General features: G+C 36.4%; 2 protein-coding genes across 5 annotated transcripts in view; both read right to left on the reverse strand.

The window, feature by feature from the left end:
* Positions 1-15,811, reverse strand: part of abca4b (ATP-binding cassette, sub-family A (ABC1), member 4b) — a 39,073-nt gene extending 23,262 nt beyond the window's left edge. The window contains 12 exon segments of the mRNA XM_058753794.1: positions 18-215; positions 657-773; positions 1,744-1,883; positions 2,011-2,251; positions 4,408-4,497; positions 7,209-7,406; positions 8,634-8,761; positions 11,858-11,997; positions 12,307-12,448; positions 12,607-12,700; positions 14,067-14,177; positions 15,444-15,811. Of these exon segments, the coding sequence (XP_058609777.1) occupies positions 18-215; positions 657-773; positions 1,744-1,883; positions 2,011-2,251; positions 4,408-4,497; positions 7,209-7,406; positions 8,634-8,761; positions 11,858-11,997; positions 12,307-12,448; positions 12,607-12,700; positions 14,067-14,132 (1,554 nt within the window). The 5' untranslated portion in view covers positions 14,133-14,177; positions 15,444-15,811.
* A 779-nt stretch (positions 15,812-16,590) lies between these two features.
* The window catches only part of arhgap29b (Rho GTPase activating protein 29b), a 35,203-nt gene continuing 31,027 nt past the window's right edge, over positions 16,591-20,766 (reverse strand). For 3 of the 4 annotated variants that reach the window (XM_058750962.1, XM_058750990.1, XM_058750980.1), the window contains 7 exons: positions 20,523-20,686; positions 20,246-20,434; positions 20,015-20,152; positions 19,501-19,727; positions 19,081-19,351; positions 18,890-18,992; positions 16,591-18,391 (listed from right to left, as the gene is read on the reverse strand). In XM_058750962.1, the coding sequence (XP_058606945.1) occupies positions 17,451-18,391; positions 18,890-18,992; positions 19,081-19,351; positions 19,501-19,727; positions 20,015-20,152; positions 20,246-20,434; positions 20,523-20,686 (2,033 nt within the window). In that variant the 3' untranslated portion in view covers positions 16,591-17,450. The remainder of the gene's footprint in view (positions 18,392-18,889; positions 18,993-19,080; positions 19,352-19,500; positions 19,728-20,014; positions 20,153-20,245; positions 20,435-20,522; positions 20,687-20,766) is intronic. The other variant, XM_058750971.1, reaches the window with a different exon arrangement.

Genomic DNA, 20,766 nt, shown 5'->3' on the forward strand with positions numbered 1-20,766 from the left:
TTGATGACCGCTCTTACCTCACTGTACTGGTTGAACATCCGAATAGCCTGATCAGCCAGCCCAAAGACGTTTCTCCAGTCAAAGTTTGTCATGTTCATATATCTGTCCTGCTCTGGGCCATTGTGCAGAAAGTTAAGGATGTCTTTGGTGGAGAACTGTGTTTCTTTAAGACGCCTGTCCAAAAAGTCCATCACTGTGGGGTTTCTAAGTGTGTCCTGCAGTGGGTTGGAAAGAGAGAGACAGTTGTGAAACCACAATACATTTTTTTTTCTTTGATTAAAAGAAAGTAAAAAAAATGGCATTCATTTGAAATAAAATCTTTTGTAACATTATAAATGTTTTTATTATAACCTTTGATCAATGTAATGCATCCTTGCTTAATTTAATTTCTAATGAAAAATTCTTGCAGACCCCAAATATTTGAACTGTAGTGTATACAAATACAAAGACAATATTTAAGGATGAAATCACTTACAGATACATATCATGACATATAATAAAATATAACAACGTAACCCCATGAGAGATTACACAGAGACCAGAGGAGGACAGTGTATTGTATATTCAGGAGATTATTGGAATAATGTGGCATGTGAAGGGATAAAGGGAGGTGTGTGTGCATGTGTGTATGAGATGAAAAGAAACAGATACATTACCCGTATCATGTTCATTTGGACGCTGTTCTGAAAGAATTCCCAGAGCTGCGGTCCCACCTCTTCCCAGACCTTCGCCATTTTCTGCAACCTCTCTAGCTCCTCAAAAGTAGTGTTGGCCTGGAGAAAACATACACACACAAATTCATATGCATTGTCAGCATCATACTGTATGTGTACAGGGCACCTTAACCTGTCCACAGGGATGCACAATAACAAAACAACTGACTCAGCAATGTTCCAGCGCATTGAAACAAAAACAACTATCCAGATGGAAAAATATAAGTTTAGCCTTGACACACACAATGAATTGAAGCACACAATATGCTCTTTGGATAATCTCAAATAATGCTGGAGAACATGATATTCAGGTTTTGCACAAGTTTGTGGAGTTCACGCAGCTTGAGTGCTGCTGTCATTAAAGAAAAAGAGGGATCATTCAAATTCATTTGTAAATTCCACTTTTCACACAAATTGTTAAACTGATTAAGCAGAATACAAGCATTTTCAATGGTGGTCTCAGACTTTTTGTCCCCACTGTATGCCATATAAATATGTGGGATCAGTTACTGAAGTAACTATCAGTTACTTTTTTTCAGTAAGGTTGCATAAACTGATCAAAAGTGACAGAAAAGACATTTGATTGTATTTATTTGTATTTCATATAAATGTTGTTCTTTTGAACTTTCAAAGAATCTGGAAAATGTATCATGGTTTTGACAAAAATATTTAACAGTGCAACTGTTTTCAACAGTGATATTGATAAGAAACATTTCTTGAGCACCAAATCAGCATATTAGAATGATTTCTGAATCATTGTGACACTGAAAATTGGAGAAATGGCTGATGAAATTTCAGTTATGCCATCACAGGAATTAATGGCATTTTGAAATATATTAAAATAGAAAACTTCTACTTTAAATTGTAATAATATGTCACAATATTACAGCTTTTACTGTGTTTTTGATCAAATAAATGCATGGGGAGCATAATAGACTTCTTCTAAGAACATTTTACAAATCTTACAAGACTGTCTTACAAATCTTAAAAGCCAAATATCTGTATAAGTAGGTGGATATCTGTATCTTACACTTTTTAATATCTTTCTGACAGCTGGGGAGTCTGGGGTGTAGAGGATCTTCCCCATCACCAGAGGCTTCACTGAATTCCACATGATTTTCGTAAGAGGGTTCGACTCTAGGTTCTGCATCAATGCATTACAAAATGGAGCTGTGGGCCAAAGAGAGAGTGAAATAGAGAGAAATAGAGCAAGAAAAAGAGGAATTAGAACAAAGCAAAAGTGAAAGAGTGAAAAACAGTGAAACAGAAACAGAACAGACAGATCAACAGCTCTCACTTGCTGTCTTGTCATAGGTGTAGCTGTCGTGTCCTCTGGAGCTGTTGATGCCAAGGAAAGCCTTGTAGTTGTTGTCCTCATACCAATTAAAGGAGAAGACCCGGGTGATCTCACTCTCTGGGTATCCACAGAAGAGATCTGACACAGTGGACATCAGCTGACTGAAGGACGAGGGACCCCCGGACTGGAAGATGGAGTACATGACCCGCATCAAGTCCTGGGAGCTGGGCCTCTCCGCAAGCTATGAGAGGAAGGCCATTTTAGTAAATGTAAACTTTTACAGCCTGATTTTAAAAATAAACTCTACATAGAAGCTACAATATGTACAGATTAGTTTATTTATGGGCCTTAGATGCATCAAGGCATGAGAGCTCGAGGAAGGCAAGATTTTCAGTACAAGTCATATGATAATTTTATGATGCTTTAAAGAACTTTTTGACCTTGAGCTACCAACTACTTTCATTTTATGGGAAAAAACACATTTTAAACAACATGACATTAATAAATCCTGAGAGAATATTGTGTTAACTATTTATTTAATTATGCAAGCCATTATGACTGATAACACCACTCTTACGTGAGAAGACTTATAATATAAAGCTAAATATAAAGGACAAACACTACCATTCAGAAAATAATTATTTTTTTAAAGAAATTAATTTCATAGAAATAGTATTCATCAAAGTGATCAAAAGTGATAATAAAGTAGTGTAATGTTACAAAATATTTCTATTTCCTTAACAGTAAATATTGTTCTTTTAAACTTTCTATTCATCAAAATATACTGTTAAAATGTATCACGGTTTCCAGAAAATAATAAGCAACACAGCTGTTTGCAACATTAATAAAATAAAATTTAAAAAATGTTTCTTGAGCACCAATTCATAATGTTAGAATGATTTCTGATGGATCATGTGACACTGAAGACTGGAGTAATGGCTGCTTAAAATTCAGCTTTGCATCATAGGAATAAATATGCATTTGTTAAATATATATATATATATATATATATATATATATATATATATATATATAATTATAAAACAGTAATACAGTTACAGTATTTTAAATTGTAATAATAATAATATATATATATATATATATATATATATACTATATTAAATTCTAAAACAGCTACAGTATTTTAAATTGTAATAAAGTTGTAACAAAATTGTAATAATTGTAATAATAATTTACCAATGGTAGTGTACCTATTCATTCTTTATAATTAATATTTTAGAATAACTGAACAGTTTAGAATAATACCAAAATATTTTTGAATAAAACAGCCCTGCACACTTTTAAGGCAAGAGTTGTGTTTATGTCACCATATTGTTTGACCGGCCACGTCTGAACCTCTCTATCCAGCTTTACATGTTTTATTTGCCAGAAGCTATTCTCAATACACGACATGTGACAACCTAAAGATGCACATCCTTGAAGAGGATATACCTGAATAAACCCTAAGGCACAGTTGTGTCTGAATTTGGCATCCTGGAGGTAAAAATAAGGTAAGAACCTGAGGTTTGCAATTAATCCCATTTGAACTCAACCATGTGCATGAACAACTGGTAAACTCTGTATAGAAATAAATATTTTTTTTTGTCAACACAATGTCCAGTGTTGTTTTGAACCCCATTGATTTTCATTGTACTGACAAAACCAGATTCAACATTCTTCTTCAAATATCTTCTTTTGAGTTCCATAGAACAGATAAAATCATAGAGGTTTGACTCCGGACTGAACCACAAAGCCTATCAAACACTGCTCTCTCAAAATACGAGGCCAGCCGATTATCGGGGTGAACGTGAGATCCAGCGCTCTTCTGTGGGTCATGAACTCTAATGCACACCATGATAGCCAAAATAAGTCAAACCGGGTCAAGATACGTGACGAAGATTTCCATAGAGGCTTTCAGTATGAGGAATGAGTCATTGCTCAACTTCCACTAAACTAACACTTTACCTCCCTCCTTCCCATTCATACACATTCATACTGAGCGCAGATGGATTTATTGATGGGTGATAGCATTATTTGGCCAGGCTTTCTGTCACCCAAGCAAAAGGGAAAGAAATGTACTCCACCTACAGGATGTGACCTCAGTGGAATGTGCTTTCAACATATTTGTGAAACAGGAGTGATGATACACATGCATGTACATGCATGAACTGGTCATATAAACATTTTCTGTCCTCATAAAGCACACAAGATGAGGTTATGGTGATTTAATAACGAAACTGAGGTTGATGTGATAGACAAAAATGATCCGTAACACATATTTCCTAACGTCTCTCATGGAGCTTTCTGAAGAGCTGAAGGGAAGTGAGGAGCTTCCTGAATGCTAAAATAAGGGTCTTTAAAGGGGGAGAGGAACTGAGCTTTCTCAAGCAGCCATACCTCCTGAAGCTTGTCGGACAACGCTGAAAGCACTCGACCCCAGAACTGCAGGTCTATCCCGGTCATGTGGTTATCCAGCACCATGGGCAACTGAGCACAGACAGAAAGAGAGACATTTGAGTTCACATTAACCTTATTTATAACCAAAAATGTGCACAAACAAATGGAATGTAGCCAAATACTGATTTCATTCATTTGAGTACATAATTCTAAACGTTTTAATACCTTTACATTATGATTTAAATACTAAAATTAAAATACAGCACATATACACTACTGTTTTTTAAAGTAATCTTGTATACTCACCAAGGCTGCATTTATTTATTTAATCAAAATGACAGAAAAATAAAAAATAATGTGAGATATTATTGCAAAAATAACTGTTTTCTATTTGAATTATTATTTTTTATACGTAATATAATGTATTCCGGTCACACTTTATATTAGGTGGCCTTAACTACTGTGTACTTACATGTGTGTACGCAATAAGTGCATTGTACCAAATGATTAATTTAAATGTAAGTACATAGTATTACTAATATAAAGTGGGATCTGTATTCCTATTCAATTTATATTTTTATATCATTTTGATTTTGTTTTTTAATTTTTATATATTTTAAGGTATTCTTTTCCCTGTGATGGCAAAGCCTTTACTCCAGTCTTCAGTGTCACATTCTAATATGATGAGTTGGTGCTCAAGAAACATTTCTTATTATTATCAATATTGAAAACAGTTGTGCTGTTTAATATTTTTGTGGAAACTGATTTTGTTTTAGGAACTTCGATGAATAAAAATAAATCTTCTGTGACATACAGTAAATGTATAAATCAATTTAATGCATCCTTGTTGGACAACAATCTTAATTTATTTTGCAAACGGATGCTAAACACAATTTCTAGACTACACAGTGCCCTGAACATTTAATTGTTTCGAATATCTGTGTTTTGGAGAAAAAAGAAAAGTTCATTTTTTACTGCAAATGATTAACTGGTGCATGTTACTCCAAAGAGGGAAAAATATTTTCATAATCCTTCATCAAAATATAATAGCTTGCTCTTCCTCTGAAATGAGGCTTTTACAGGCAAATTGGTAATATTAAGCAAAAGCCAAAAAGCTATCTGAGCAATGTTCTTGATTTATTGTGGCACATAAGGTCCACTTTTCACCATCCAATCAAACACCCAAAGAATAAGCTCCCACCCTAAATGATTTTGTTTCAGTCTGAACTATACAGAAGTAAAATAGGTTGCGATCAGAGTCCCATGTTGACTTTAAAGCTTATGAAATTCTAAAGCAGATGAAAGCAAATATTTAATAATTGTGTTTAATCACTGTACAGTTATTTGGTGTCTAGGACACAATTAAAGAGAGATGCAAGATGAGCAGCAACTTATTCCCCAAACTTAAACATCATCACGAGACACAGCAAAACTGCATAAAGAACAGAAAACTGCTTCCTCAGCCGTCCTCATCACCAGAGGGAGTATCTTCTTTAATCTCATTAGTAAATGAGGCCAAGCAGTGTGTCATCATGCTAACGCTACCATCTGCTTCAATCTAACCCTGAGTAAACCTCACAGACAGAGAGAGAGAGAGAGACTTAGAAAGAGAAAGCTGATAAGTAGTGTTGTTTCAGCAGTGGTATTCATAGGCCTTCTAAAATCTAACAACAGGTAAGTAGGTCTGGCGCATGACCCACATATAGTTTAGTGCACCACCTGAGAACACTTATGATGTGTTTAGAACAGCTTTTCCGTAATTCCAAGCATGTGACACATCATGTGACATTACACTACACTACAGAGGAGAACATAGTGAATTACTGTAGAATCTAAGCTAAATATTTCCAATCGCAATGTTTTAAATAAACTTTCTCTGCAACAAAATTGACTGGTTTTAAAACAGAGAGTGCTGACCTCCGCAGTGTCCGTTAAGAGACATTTCAAAATCTAAGAAAAATTGATGAGCTGCTTTTTGGACCCGCAACTAGCTTTTAAACTGAAAATTTGAAACTGTAAATTTATTACATTTATATAATAACTATTCAATTTTATAACTACTCTATTATATTTAAAAATGTAAGTTATTTTAATGATAGTATAATTGAGTGTCAAATTATTTTTTTAAATCCGGTCAAAATATACACTATCATTCAAAAGTTTGATTAAAAATACAATAAAAGCAGTAATGCTGTAAAATTGCATTATACTCCTTCAAAAAACATTTTAATATCCTGATTCTGTGTTCAAAAGTTGTGCTGCTTAATATTTTTGTGGAAACCATTATAATTTTTCAGTATAGGGTCCAATTCCCACTGTTTACTAGTTGCCTAGTATATTAGTATGCTTATTATTAACATATTGGCTGTTTATTAGTTTGTATAAAGCACATATTTTGCATGACATTCCTAATACCTAAACTTAACAACTACCTTACTAACTATTGATAAGCAACATATTAGGAGTTTACTGAGGCAAAAGTCGTATTTAATGGTTTGTTAACAGCGAGAGTTTAATTTAATTGAATTACCTTAAAATAAGATTTTTATGATCGTTAGAATGTTCAAAAGAGCAGCCTTTTTTGTAATGCAATTTTTTTTATTACATTACAAATGTCTTTACAGTTATATTTTGATTAATTTAGCAGGTCTTTGGAAAGTTGTACCACAAACTTTCATGTCATTTTAAGTCACCCTTGCATTACTCTTGGTCATATTTTGGGACTGAATAACATCTCAGTCCACTAAACATAAGTATAACTGTGCAAAACAGCGAGTGTAAAGGAAAGCGTGATGACTGACCAGTCGTAAGAGCTTGATGAAGTCTATGTTGGCATACAGCACGTCTTCGATCTTCTGCAGCCTTTGCTGGGAAAGGGCACACATGGCATTGTGGACCCCATACAGCCCTCCACGACTGGGGAAGATGAGGAATCGCTCCAGAAGAGCCTGACTGCAGGCGATCTCTTTCAGAGTCAGATCTGGGACTCCATATGCAAACTAGAAACACAGGAGATGATTGTTAATGAAGAAGTAGTTCAGCATGTCCATGTTTTGGGAGAATTTGATGAAAAAGTCTTGAAATTTCTGACTTTTGACTGCAGAGTTTGGTATCTTGGTGAATCTGAGCACAATGTGAAACATTGCTAACATTGCTAACATTGCTAGTTGTTGTTTTCTTTGGTTATATTTGCTCTATATTTACTCTTGTTTTTATGATATTATCTCATTTTTGTTTCATAGAGTAGTACACTAGTTACAAGATCAAAAACAACTGTCTCAGCATGTTTTTACAGAAATAAGAAATAAATCTTCAGATGGCTTAAGATTTGGTCTGACTCATCAAAAAGTGTCTTAAATTTGTCTTGAAGCAATCATTCAAATACAGGCATTCGGAAATATCATCTGAAAGCAGAATAAATATGCTTTCCATTGATGTATGGTTTGTAATCGGACAATATTTGGCCGAGATACAACTATTTGAATATTTGGAATCTGAGGGGGCAAAAAAATCAAAATATTGAGAAAATCGCCTTTAAAAGTTGTCCAAATGAAGTAATTAGCAATGCATATTACTAATCAACAATTAAGTTTTGATATATTTACAGTAGGAAATTTACAAAAAATTTCCATGGAACATGATCTTTACTTAATATCCTAATGATTTTTGGCATAAAAGAAAAATCAATAGTTTTGACCCATACAATGTATTGTTGGCTATTGCTACAAATATACCTGTGCTACTTATGACTGGTTTTGTGGTCCAGGGTCGCATATATCTATACATTATTTATGGTGTGTTTCACAATACATTGAGATGCACTTAGGAAAGTGTAAGATCAAAGAAGCCTAAGTGTGCTTGAGTCAATCTTGAGTCAAAGAGTGCTTGAATCACTGAGACAATGGGCTACACCATAAATCAGTCTGTGTGTGAGAGGCCAGCGTGAAACAAAAGAAGACACACGTCACGAAGACACTGCCATACAAACTCAGGAAAGACTCTTAGTGGCTGTTAACACCACAAAACACCACATGAATCCACTAGATTTTGCTGGAAACATCTAGTAAATCCCCATAGGAGAGTTTGAGGATGTGACTGTGTGATAGGATTCTGCTTACAGTGGAAGCTGTTAAAGCATTTATGAAAACAAATGGCTCACAAGAGAAGGAAGCTAATGTGCTTTTTTAAAAGCAGTAGCCTAAAAAGCTAAATTTGCAGTAACGTACTTGCTCCACCCGCACTTGAGCATTTGTAAGATCATACACCACAGCCTCTGAAAGCCCAGCGTCCCGCAACAGGAATGACGTTAGGCCCTCATCGTCCTTCAGAATGTGCTCTACCTTCAGTCCTTTACCTGATGGCACGTGGAGGGAAATATGATTAAACAACACCGTACTGTGAGACTGTTAACATGAGTACATGAAGGAAAAAATAACATCATACATCAAACATCAAAACTAGATTTTTACATTGAAAATGTGAGAAAATGTGGATTTTGATGGATTTATTTTAAATCATCAAAAAAAAAAGGCCTTCTTAAACTAAATCCTTTAAAGCTTTACTTGAGATGCAAGTAAACAAATACAAATATTCACTTTTTTGTGGCCTAGATACATGGGCACAATGGAAGAATGCATTCCACTCCTTCTTAAATGAAGCACTCTTAACACTGCAGCAATGTGCTGACCAGCGTGTATAATGACTTTGACATATATTCATTTAGAGGACAAACTGTGCTGACAAAGTGCTTGAATGGATCACTTGATCACTGAATTCTTCACTGAAAGCTTTGTCACTCAACAGGACTCTGTGTTGAAAGGTCACGACATGAGAGTCGTGTGTGGAGAAAGTGCTGCTAGATTCAACTAACCAACGCCAGTTAAAGGTGTTCTGAGGTAAACTACAGGACTGTCGTTTTGGTTAACAATATGAAAAGAAATATTTTACAAATATTAAATTATGACATTAAAAAGGTGTAAATGATTATGCGATGACAGCTGGAAAAGTTTTTGGTCCTAGTTTAGGTCTTAATTGGTCCTTGAACATTTCTATCAATACTCCCATAAAAAAAGTTTGTGGTGTAAGACTTTTGATTTTTGTTTTGTTTTGTTTTCTTTTCTTTAGTACTTATAAAGCACATATTCTGCATAACCATATTCTACATCCTATAAAAATATAATAATAATAATAATAATAAAATATTTTTGAGCAGTGAATCAGCATATTAGAATGATTTCTGACAGATCATGTGAAATTGAAAAATGTGGCTGCTTTAAAAAAAAAAAAAACACACACAGGAATACATTACATTTTAAAATATATGATACAAAAAAGTGTAATAATATTAAAAAATAATTACTCCTTTTTACTGTGTTTTTGATAAAATAGCCTAAATGCAGCCTTGGTGAATATAAGAGACTTCCAAAAACATAAAAAATGTATAATAAAAATAAATAATAAATAAATAAATCTTACTGACCCCAAACTTCTGAACGGTAACGTTAGTGAAATTATATTAAAAAGAGCAGCCAGGATATTTAACTAAATTTCACCTCATGTTCCACAGTAGAAGGAAAGTCATACAGATTCCATATGACATGAGAAATCATTTCCCTCTGATTTTCTGGCTAAAGCCTCACTCACACCAAGAACGATAACTAAAGATAACTATAAAGATAACAATATTAGCGTCCACACCAGCGAATGCTATCATCTGTTTATTATTCTAAACGCACGCTCATCTGCCGCTTTAAATTCTCGAGCTCGTTACAGCAGGATGGATTCTGATTGGCTAACAATGTTTGTATAGTTCTGGGAATGATTCCAACGATATCGTTTATCTTTAGCTGTGGTGTGCATAGACATATTTATTATGTCTATGGTGGTGTGGACTCTGCTATTCTTTAATATTGAGAGTGATTTTTAAACTACTTGGTCTCATGGCATAAACGTACCAATAAGTACATACAGTTTCCAAAAGAAATGAACACTAAAGGCAGTAAAACTCCGACGCTTTTTATTCCTTTTCACACAAATTTACTGAGTTTCGATTAATAAAGCGTAATTTTCGCACAATTACTTGAAGAATATCATGTTATTGACTTCAAGACAATATTAATATGCTGGGAGATTTTAAAACTGATACTTTTGAATGTGATTTTTCTCCAATGAGGGGGCGGAACATTTGGCAAATTACGCTACGGCACTTACCGTATTGACCCGAATATAAGATGATGTTTTTTTCTTGGAAATACATCTGAAAAAACGCGGTCGGGTCTAGACTTTGACATGTCAGTAATAAACCCACTACAATAGGTGGCGCCAAAAACGCATAAAATTATTGTGCCATGAAATATGTAATATGTCGTGACTGTCATGTTAGCCTGATGGGAACAAACTTCCTCTGTAAGTGATTTTAAAACATAAGACAGTACCCAGATTTGAAGACTACAATAAGATTTCACTTCTACTGTTAATAAAATTGAAAATTGAGATGAATAGCTTAAATGTTATATAATTCATATGGGCTACCTGTTATTTCAATGGTATATCAAAAAGTGTATATTTCCAATGTTATTGTTGGTACATTTAACCAGTATTTACCATACTTTCAAAACAAAAATTAAAATAGGAAAAATATGCAGTTTGAAAATAATTTAAGAAAAAAATGTTTTACAGAGAGAGAGAAAAAAAACAAGATTTGGTTTTCAAAAAGCCTAATCAGGGTTGTCTTATATTCGGGACAATACGGTATATTATTGCACTGGTTGGCTATTAACTGCGAGCAGACAGAGAATCCCTGCGACCAGGGATTTTTTCACGAAATTTTGCAAAAAAAGAAGCTCAAAGTCGCGTATAATACGCAGACTTGGCAACTGTGATTCTGAACCGCCGCAATACGTACCTGAAGCTAATAATAAAATCGTACCTAATAAAAACGTGCCAGGGTTTACGTTTTGAAACCGTGTTTTAGCGCCACTCAGTGGACATTTCTCTATGAAACTGCGGCAAAACATGCAGCAGGGTACGTAAAAACGGTCTCGCTAAAAAGTGCACCCAGGTACATTTATGCCATGAGACCAGGTTGTTTTTAAAACTATATCTTTCTCGTTATCTTTTGTTATCATCCTTGGCGTTAACTCACGGCTAGAACTATATTTGACAGGACAGACAAAATATGCTGATATGAGAATGTGTCCTTTTAAAAAAATCACGATCACTAGACATTTTCCTAAAATTCCTCTCCATATATTAAGATAGATTTAGGTTTGCCCTGGACTAGTCATTAGAGGGAGCAGGAAAAGGAAACAGGTATGAGGGGAGTGGAAGTACAAGAGAGGAAATGCCCACTCTCTCCATCCATCACTCAGATCCATTAAAGAGGTCCCATCAGTTCCTCTGAGGGCCGGGTTAATGGGTCAGACAGCAGACGCTCCCCTGCCCTACATACCTGCCACCAGCGCAGGATTGGTGCGCAGTGTCTCCATGAAGTTGCTCAAGATGGTGGCTTCATGCCACAGACGGCTGAGCTGACGGAACTCAGTGTCGTTGAACAGCAGCTTCTGTGAATCTTGGTAAAACCGTGCCAGTCTAAAGAGGATAGAAAGAAATGAGCTACAACAATAAGCTGAAACTTGGATTCAAACTAACTTAGTCCATTAAAAACAAACATCTCCCAACATTTTATGGTATGAACTCTAATAGGATAAGACTAAATTTACAATCCCAACTGTTGGTTATCGAGCTGTTTGACAGTCTGCAAAACTCCTCTACACAGGAAAAGTCATTTTTCTTCCAAACTGAATTGTGTCAGAGGAATATCTCTGGACGCCTACAACACAAAATGTGCAAGATAGGAAAATCTTCCAGATTTCAGATGTGAAGGAGCGTCTGACTCACATGGAGTTGTGGTAGTTGGAAACGACCCCAGGCGACTCTCCTCGAGTTTGATGGCGAAAACATGGGTTATTAGCATTGCAGAAAATCCCTTGAATCCAAGGCAGGATTCCCGTTGAGGGCATAGCCTTGTTGGGAAAATGACCTACATTTACAGATATGATGAGTAAGTCCTCAGGCACCTCACATAGATGCTAATGAACTTTCAAGCTGTGTTGTTTTTCTGAATACCATTATCAATAGCTGACTCAGAGTGTGAAATTGTACAACCTAAAGTAACGATACTATAATGTGTTTTCTTACATTCATGTTGGCGATACAGAGGATTGGCTTTTCGTAGCCACACAAGTCCAATGAATAAAAACACAGGCCACAGAATCTCAACCAGGAAGCGAATCTGTGTGCACATGACAAGAGAGCAGTTTATTCAGAAACACGTCAGCTTAGGTTACTTTATTTATAGCTGCAAGTAAATTTGTTTTGCAGTAAAATGACAGTGACATCCATCCTTGACACATAATTTCAAAACACATTTACGAACATAATACAACACAACAAAATAACATTATACATGATACAAGTGCTCAAAACTCCATCATCCTACAGCTTATTTAGAACAGTTAGAACAGTGGCAACAAAGCTGTTTTTATACCTCTTTGTTTTACACACTGTGACTAAAAATTTCCGTCCAGAGGGAAAAAGCTCACTGTGCAAAGGGTGGGAGTTATCATTTAAAATAGAATTAGCCATTCGCTGTAACTGTTTGGTACAGTATACAGGGATGCTGACTCTGATTCACCAACCAATCGACTAGACTATTTAACTATATGGTTTAAGGAATTTCTCGCTTTTAAGGATATGTGACCAACCCATGCAACCAAAGAAAAGGACAAAAATGATTTAATAAAAGCAGGATAATTCGGTCGATATGGAAGTGTGATAGATTTTTAAACAATACAAGCGCTGGTGACCTTTTTTACACACAGCTGCGCAATTAGCTTCAAAGTTCAGTTTTGCATCAAGTCCCAAGGTATTTACAGGATTGCACATACTCAATAGTCTGACCTTTAACCTTTTTTGTTGAGGCGAGTGTCAGATCTGAATATAGTAATGGCAAAAATAGGGATGTACAATAGCAATATGATAATTATTTTGGCCAAAATTAAAAATCTATACTATTTTGTCTAAATAATTTGAAAACACTGAATATTAAAGTCTTTTTTAATTTAAGCATCAACATGATAAAGTATAGTATGACAACTGGATATTTAGGTACGCCTATTCATTTGAATAAATGTATTCAGTAACATTGTTATTAAATTATAATGTTGTAAAAGATTGACTTGAGCAATAAAATGAGCATTAGATGCTGGTCTAACTGGAAAAATAGGCAAAATGTAAACTTTAACATCTAACAGCAGCTGAAAAAAATCTTTAACATCGCGAATAACCGAATTGATGCCAATATATCAATGTATCATCCCTGGAATTAAGCCATATTGTAAAGTGTTGCTTTAATGTTAAACAAACAATAGCAGAGGTTTACAAATGCACTTTTAAAACACTCAGCTTCAGGGTTTTATATTTGGTTTTGTGTGGTATGTCACACCTCATTGCCTAAATCCTGCACTCGGAACCAAATTTCTGAGGTTTGCATCTCATGATATAAACAGAGTGCTCTAAATATAAGCTGTTTTCAGGCTTTAGAAACTACAGCCCTCGATGATGACTGTTTTGTGTCCCAGTGAATGGGTTAATTGTACCTTTTGTCTCTTGCGGAGCGTCCAGTTCTTCCAGAGCAGCAGACGGATCTGGCTGCCTGTGTTCATGGCTCCAACTTAACCCCGTGTAGGGGTCAATAAGCTGCAACAAACCTGCCAACACATCACATACTTCACCCTCACAATCATACTAAAAGAAAACTCGCAGAGCTGGTGTACAGAAATTCAAGTGACAGATGAATGTCATTAGCATTGTACTGTAGAGCTGTGCACATGTGGCCATGCAATCAGATTTCAGACAGCTAGTCCTCATTAATGAAAACAGCTGTTTTAGTGAAATGTTGCTTGGAGACTTTGTTTGTTAGTCATGTGAAATTGGGTCACAAATCTTTAAAGGAAAATATGGGCCTAGCATTGAACCACTGAACTATTTTGAGCCACAGCAATGACTACTACAGCAGGACCAAAACAGCACAGCAATCACAGACAGAGCTGTTATTATGTCCGTTAGACGTCTAATTTTCCACAGTAATCTTTTAACACAAACACTGATTAAAGCTCTTTCAGTTCAGGTTCAGATACAAATGTCTCATCTTACCGAGTCTCTTTTGATAGACATACTGCACAAACTATTGATCTTAATAGTTAAATGAATATCAAATAATTAAAAACATAACATTTAAATGGCAATATTCTCCACAAAGGCCAGTAACTTTAACCCTTCACGAATGTACAGTACTGTTCAGAAAGATGTGTTAATGTTTTTGAAAGTCTCTTATTCTCACCAAAGCTACATTTATTTGACCAAACAATATTACTATGTAAATGATCTGTTTTCTTATTCCTGTGGTTGCAAAGCTGAATTTTCAGCAGTCATTACTTCAGTCTTCAGTGTCACGTGGTATTTTATAAATCATTCTAGATTTGCTACTCAAAAAACTATCTATTATTATGTTGAAAACAGTTGTGCTGCTTAATGTTTTTTTGTGAAAGCCATTATTCATTTTTAAATAAATAGAAAGTTCAAAAGAACAGCCTTTATTTGAAACTTGTAGTAACATAAATGTCTTTCCTGTCACTTTTGATTAAATTACTGAATATAAGTATTAAAAAAGACACAATAAAATCTTTTTGATTTTGACCAAACAAATCATGATTTAAATCGGTAACATAACTGTATAACTTATAACTGAGAGTTTGCTTTCAGTAAGCTCCTAATTTGCTGCTAATTAATAGTAAGGTAGTTGTTATGTTTAGGTATTGGGAAAGGTTAGGGATCTAGAATATGGTCGTGCAGAAAAAGGCATTAAAATGTGTTCTACAAGTGCTAATAAACAGTTAACATCCCAGTAATATACATGCTAATAAGCAGCTAGTTAATAGTGAATAGTGTTCCCTTAAAACAAATGGTACACTTACCTCAGTGCTGAAGAAATATGAGTTCCTTATCATTCACGAATAAAAGTACATAATTACAGTCCATGATAGTCGCTGAAACACAACAGCCAAACTTGCTGCTTCTGACTGACTCAACTAATCTGATCGGCTTAATCTGCAGGGTTAACATGGCCATCAGCAAAGCCCTCCATTTTAAAAACTACTGTTTTTTACACGTACATGTGGGAGATTGTGGAAGGCATTTCGGAATATTGATGGCGTGTGTTGTTATATTGTGTATTCTGGACATTTGGAGACTGTGTGTTATATTTGAGGTCTTCTGTTTAAGTGTTGTGTGTGTTTGTTGGATGAGTCCTGAGCAGCTCAGTGCTGGAGCTCAGGTGGCATGGCTAATTAGGGATGAGGAGGGAGAGCCTGTCATGGACAGTTTCAGCCAAACAGGGATGGAGGACAACAGGCAAGAACACCCTCTGCAATCAGGACACGGAGTAGAAAGTGCGGCCTCCCCCAAAATAACCTCTGGCGTGAAGTATTAAACGCTCACCTGATTACAGTACAAATTTAATTTAGCATGCTTGCTAAAGCAGGAATTCTGGTACTGTTATTTATTTATTTTAAGTATTAAACATAATTCTTCCACTATGATTTAAAATTGTGTTTTTATTTATTTATTATTATTTTTTAAATAGGTGTACTATTACTTTTCTAAGTGATCAAGCATACAATTTTTATCTGGCAGATGAAAAACGGAAGGAAATCATGGTGTATTCAGTATTATTAATATTCTGAATGAGCTTTTATTTTTATATTTTCAGTTATTTTAATTTTGTGTCTTAGTAATGTTTTTTTATATTTCATTATATATTATACTAATAAAATATTATACTAATATCACTATATTCATATTACTATTGAGCTTTAAATTAATTTCAGTTTTTTTAATTTCAGTAAGCTGAAACATTTCTAACTTTCCTTTTAGTTTTCTTAATTTATTATCTAATATATATAAGTTCTAAATTAAAGTTTTTCATCCAATATTAATATTTCAATGCAAACCATTTTTAATAATAAGTTTCAGTTAGCAATAACAACACTTGGAGGGACTGGAACCACATTTAGTCTTTTACACTTGAATGGACAAAACATGACAGAAAAAAAGAGCAGAAAACCGTTTTAACTAAACATTTAATCTGCAAACATGTTGCATGACTTCAGGAACTGTTGGTATAGATGTATGTTTATGGCAGCAGGTTATGTGTAAAAATGTAAACAAATGCATATATAACTCTGAAATAAAACAGAAACAGATGCACTTTCGCAGCCTAAAACACACACAAGCAGGAGTGATTCCAAGAGACGAACTATATAACAAATATAACAGCCAGCAGTGACTGCATTACATCATGCAAGAGCAGTGATGAATGTATGTTAAAACGTTAGGCTTAGCAAGTGCATCAAAATGAGCAAGTTGGCATGAATTTACAGACAATACTATACACATTCCTTTTGAGTTTATACAATTAATACACAGAACTTTTGATTTTATTAACACATTAATATAGCTGATTATTTACTGATATAGAAGTGTCTCGTCTTATCACAGTGAAGGAGATAATAAGAATAAGACACATTTGGCATAAACGTTCAGAAATGACATCCGAAAATAACATAAAAGAGTGCTCACTTATGGATAAGCGAATGTCACAAATGTTTTGGACCTCTGCTGATATTTCTGGCTCAAATAGTAGCTTAAAGAGACAAAATTTCATGGAGATGTTTCACCTCTCTCCTAATATTTTTGCCCTTTCTCAAAGGGATATTAAAACAATTTTCATATATACAGTATGGCACAAAAATGACAGTTTACATACAAATACATACACATAAAGTCGTAGACGGATCTACTAGACTATTACAATTGACCTTGTGAGGCCTGTGGAGGAATCAGTCACTTTCTGAGTGTCACATATAGGATACTGTACCAAGCGAAACAAGAGATCTGTTCAACAGGGCTTTTTTTTTTTTTTTTTAAACAAAATGGGCCTCTCGGTGCTCTAGCTCCTCCATACGGCGACTGCGTCTCTGATAGAGAGGTTTGGCGTCTGTAGGGCTGAGCTCCTCTGCGCTGGAGCTTGGAGATTGAGGCGGAGAGAGTGTGGCGGGGCTGATGGAGTCGCTCTCTGACAGTCCTTCCTCTGCTCCCGATACAGCTCTCATCACTGTTGTAACGGTCGGCTTGGCTGTTAGAGCGATACTCACTGAAGTTGTTGGTGTGGTTGGGGGAGTCGTGACGGCTGTGTAGACTGTCGAAACTGTTGATGTGACCGCTGTTGTAAATATGGTAATGGCTGTTGTGTATATAGCTCCTGTGGTAGTGGTTGTTGCTGTTGAAACGGTTTTTGCCAGCGAGTCAAATGGCCTCATTTGGCTTACTGATGGAGGTCTATAGAATGTTCCGGGAGGGGGTTTCAGTGTCCGTGGCGCTCGGAAGGTTATCGGAGCCCCGCTGGACTGGCTTGTACCATCTTTTCTACTGGCGCTGCTTTGGGGTACAACACTAATTTCTGATGGTTTTGGCACACCAGAGGATGGCAGGTTGGCCACTATCATTGCAGTTCTGGGCGTCACATCATAATGCCTGTACTGTCTGTCCCAGGTCCTCCTCAGCGTCTGTGTGTCGATGAAGGGGTTTCTGTAATAGTTGGTGAGGCGTGGTGTCGTAGGCTTTTCCGGTTCAGTGGTCTCCTGAATGGCAGCCGGCGAGTGTTCACGCTCCTCTGTGTTGCGACTGTTGCGCTCGTTGAGCAGTCGCTCCACAGGCATGCTGATGGGCCGAGATGCTGGCTTGGTGCGCTGAGGACGTAGTTGCACCACTTGGCTGCTGGCACCAGGCTGGCTGAACACAGATGTGGATTTCTGCACGTCTACAGGAGCTGAGCCAACCCCATTGACATCTGAGCATTCACCTGCTGATAAGAAAAATACGTTTGAACTTAATTTATAGAAATGATTAATTCAGAAGAGACATCAAAAAATTACCCTAAAAATCTGCCTACAATTTTTGCATTTCCAGGTCAGTTTTGACTAACTGAAACATAAACTTATAAAACAGTCAATACTTCATATTTTTCAACTAAAACCATATTGTATCTGATCCACAACTTCCCATTAATGAGTTCATACGCAAAACTTTCAGTGATCGTGATCTCTATTTGGGACAAAAAAATTCCTTTGAACTTATAACTCATAATATCTGTACAAAACAGTCCACATTTATGAAATATACATTATTTCTTTTAACAAAACCACATCAGTATTACTTAAGAATATTTAAAAAAATATATATATAAATTTTTCTTGAATAAACTTTCACATTCAAATGAAAAATATGATCTATTTTTCATGCTACCATGGCTGATTTCATGTTAACTTTAATATCAAAGATGAGCAGAGACAATCATACTAACCAGGTGTTTGCGCTTTATCATCCCCTGTCTTTATCTCCTTCACTTCCTCCATCAGCTGTGCAGAGGTAATCACAGACGAGTGTCTCTTGTAGACTTTTGCACTCTGTATGAAGGATAAACAGATCAGAATCATATTTTTTTTTTAAATAAATAAATAAAAGGTCCAGCTTTCATTCTCTGGCCCAGCTCACCTCTTTGATATCCATGAGAGATCGGGAGTGGCGGCTGAGTGCTGGCTGTGGTGCTGTCGGACTGGTGGGAGAGACAGGGCTCAGGGGGACATCAAAGATCAACTGGTGGTGCCTGATGAGCAGGTCCACCATGCGGGCCTGGTGGGGGTAGTCAACCAGAGAGGACAGTGACACTTCCGCCTCCAACTGCCTGGGCTTGATGAGTGTGGGACCGAAGATGATACCTAGGTTACTAGCGGTCATCTTGTTCTCCTCAGCTTGCTCTGACACTCTGTAGAACAATGAGTGATAAATTATATTTCACTCTCACTAAGGACATCAAGCAACAAGCAAAAAAAAAACATCCCAATAACAGATTCCTGCTTCTTTGCTATATAAGCTTTTTAAACACGCTTTGGTTCATGGTTTGTGTTAGCGTACCTGTGCAGATGGGTGATGAGGAACTGCAGGGTTCTGTAGTGAGCCGCAGGAAGCTGGCGAAGGAGGTCTCTGATTTTGAAGAGGACTCTTTTAAGCTCAATACTGAGGCACAGCTTCTCTCCTGGTGATTTCTCTTTAGTCGAGTCAGTCTCGTCCATGTTCTGAGTCTCTTTTGCCAGCCCGATGATATCGTTATAATACCGATACAGAATCAATGGCTCTGGCAGCTGAAAGACAATTGAATTATTTTTTAGACAGTGTCAAATCATCAAAATGTGAAGAGCAATGGAACCCTATAGAGTGCAACAGCTTTGGCAATGCTGCCAGTTTTGGCAATGCTGTGATTCACCTCGTAGCTGGTTGCTTTGGTTCATGGCTTATAACTCTATAACAAAGAAAAAATTCCTATGTGAAAAATACTTCCGAAACCAAAAAGCGGGCGGACACTGTTGCACTCTATTATGTCAAGTTTCATTTAGACATGATGAAACTGGGATTATTTGTCCCACCACACCTGTCTCAGGTAAAGCTTGAGCACGTTGCTTATGTCATGTGGGTGGAGGTCAGAAAGCTCCACTAAGTCCTTTCCATTCTCAAAGGCCTGGCACAGCTTTTCCACACGAGACTTCGCCCCATTCACCCGATAAATGCCCTTGAAATGAACCGAAAGTAGGCGTCACTCACAAAATTACTCACAAACATTGAATTACATCAAATTCCTTTGAGTTGCATCTCGATTCTTCACCTTAATATTCAAGGCACGACTCTCGATTTCTGAGGTGCATTTTTTGATGATGAAGGGGATGCCGTCAGGACTGTTCTTAGCTACTTGGGCGAAGTCAATCCCGAACAGGTGCAGTCTGCCCTGGAGCTTCTTATGACCACACTGAATGGCAAGAGTCTCCAGGCATTTCTTATGACAGGCCAAAGAGCACTATGTAAAAAGAGATCAGGGAATGACAACCTGCTCTATTGAACAATGTGAACAGAACAGATGTGGGTGCTGATGACGATGACCGTACCTCTTCACATTCAGCCCCGTGAAACACCACCAGCCCGTCACACTCTCTGCATTTGGAAGGTGCTCGCAGTTTCCGCAGCTTGTGAGTTTGTGCCGCTTTTGACATCAGAGCATTACGAAAAGGGCCGGGAGAACTGGCCGTTTCCATCACCATTTCAGCAAGGCCTGAGACAAGAAAAAACATGTGCTTTAATAGCTAAAAACAAAACAAAAAAATAAAGTTCTGGTGTGGCCGCAGGATCATC

The sequence above is a fragment of the Onychostoma macrolepis genome, chromosome 02 (assembly GCF_012432095.1).
Source record: "Onychostoma macrolepis isolate SWU-2019 chromosome 02, ASM1243209v1, whole genome shotgun sequence".
Taxonomy (NCBI): Eukaryota; Metazoa; Chordata; class Actinopteri; order Cypriniformes; family Cyprinidae; genus Onychostoma; species Onychostoma macrolepis.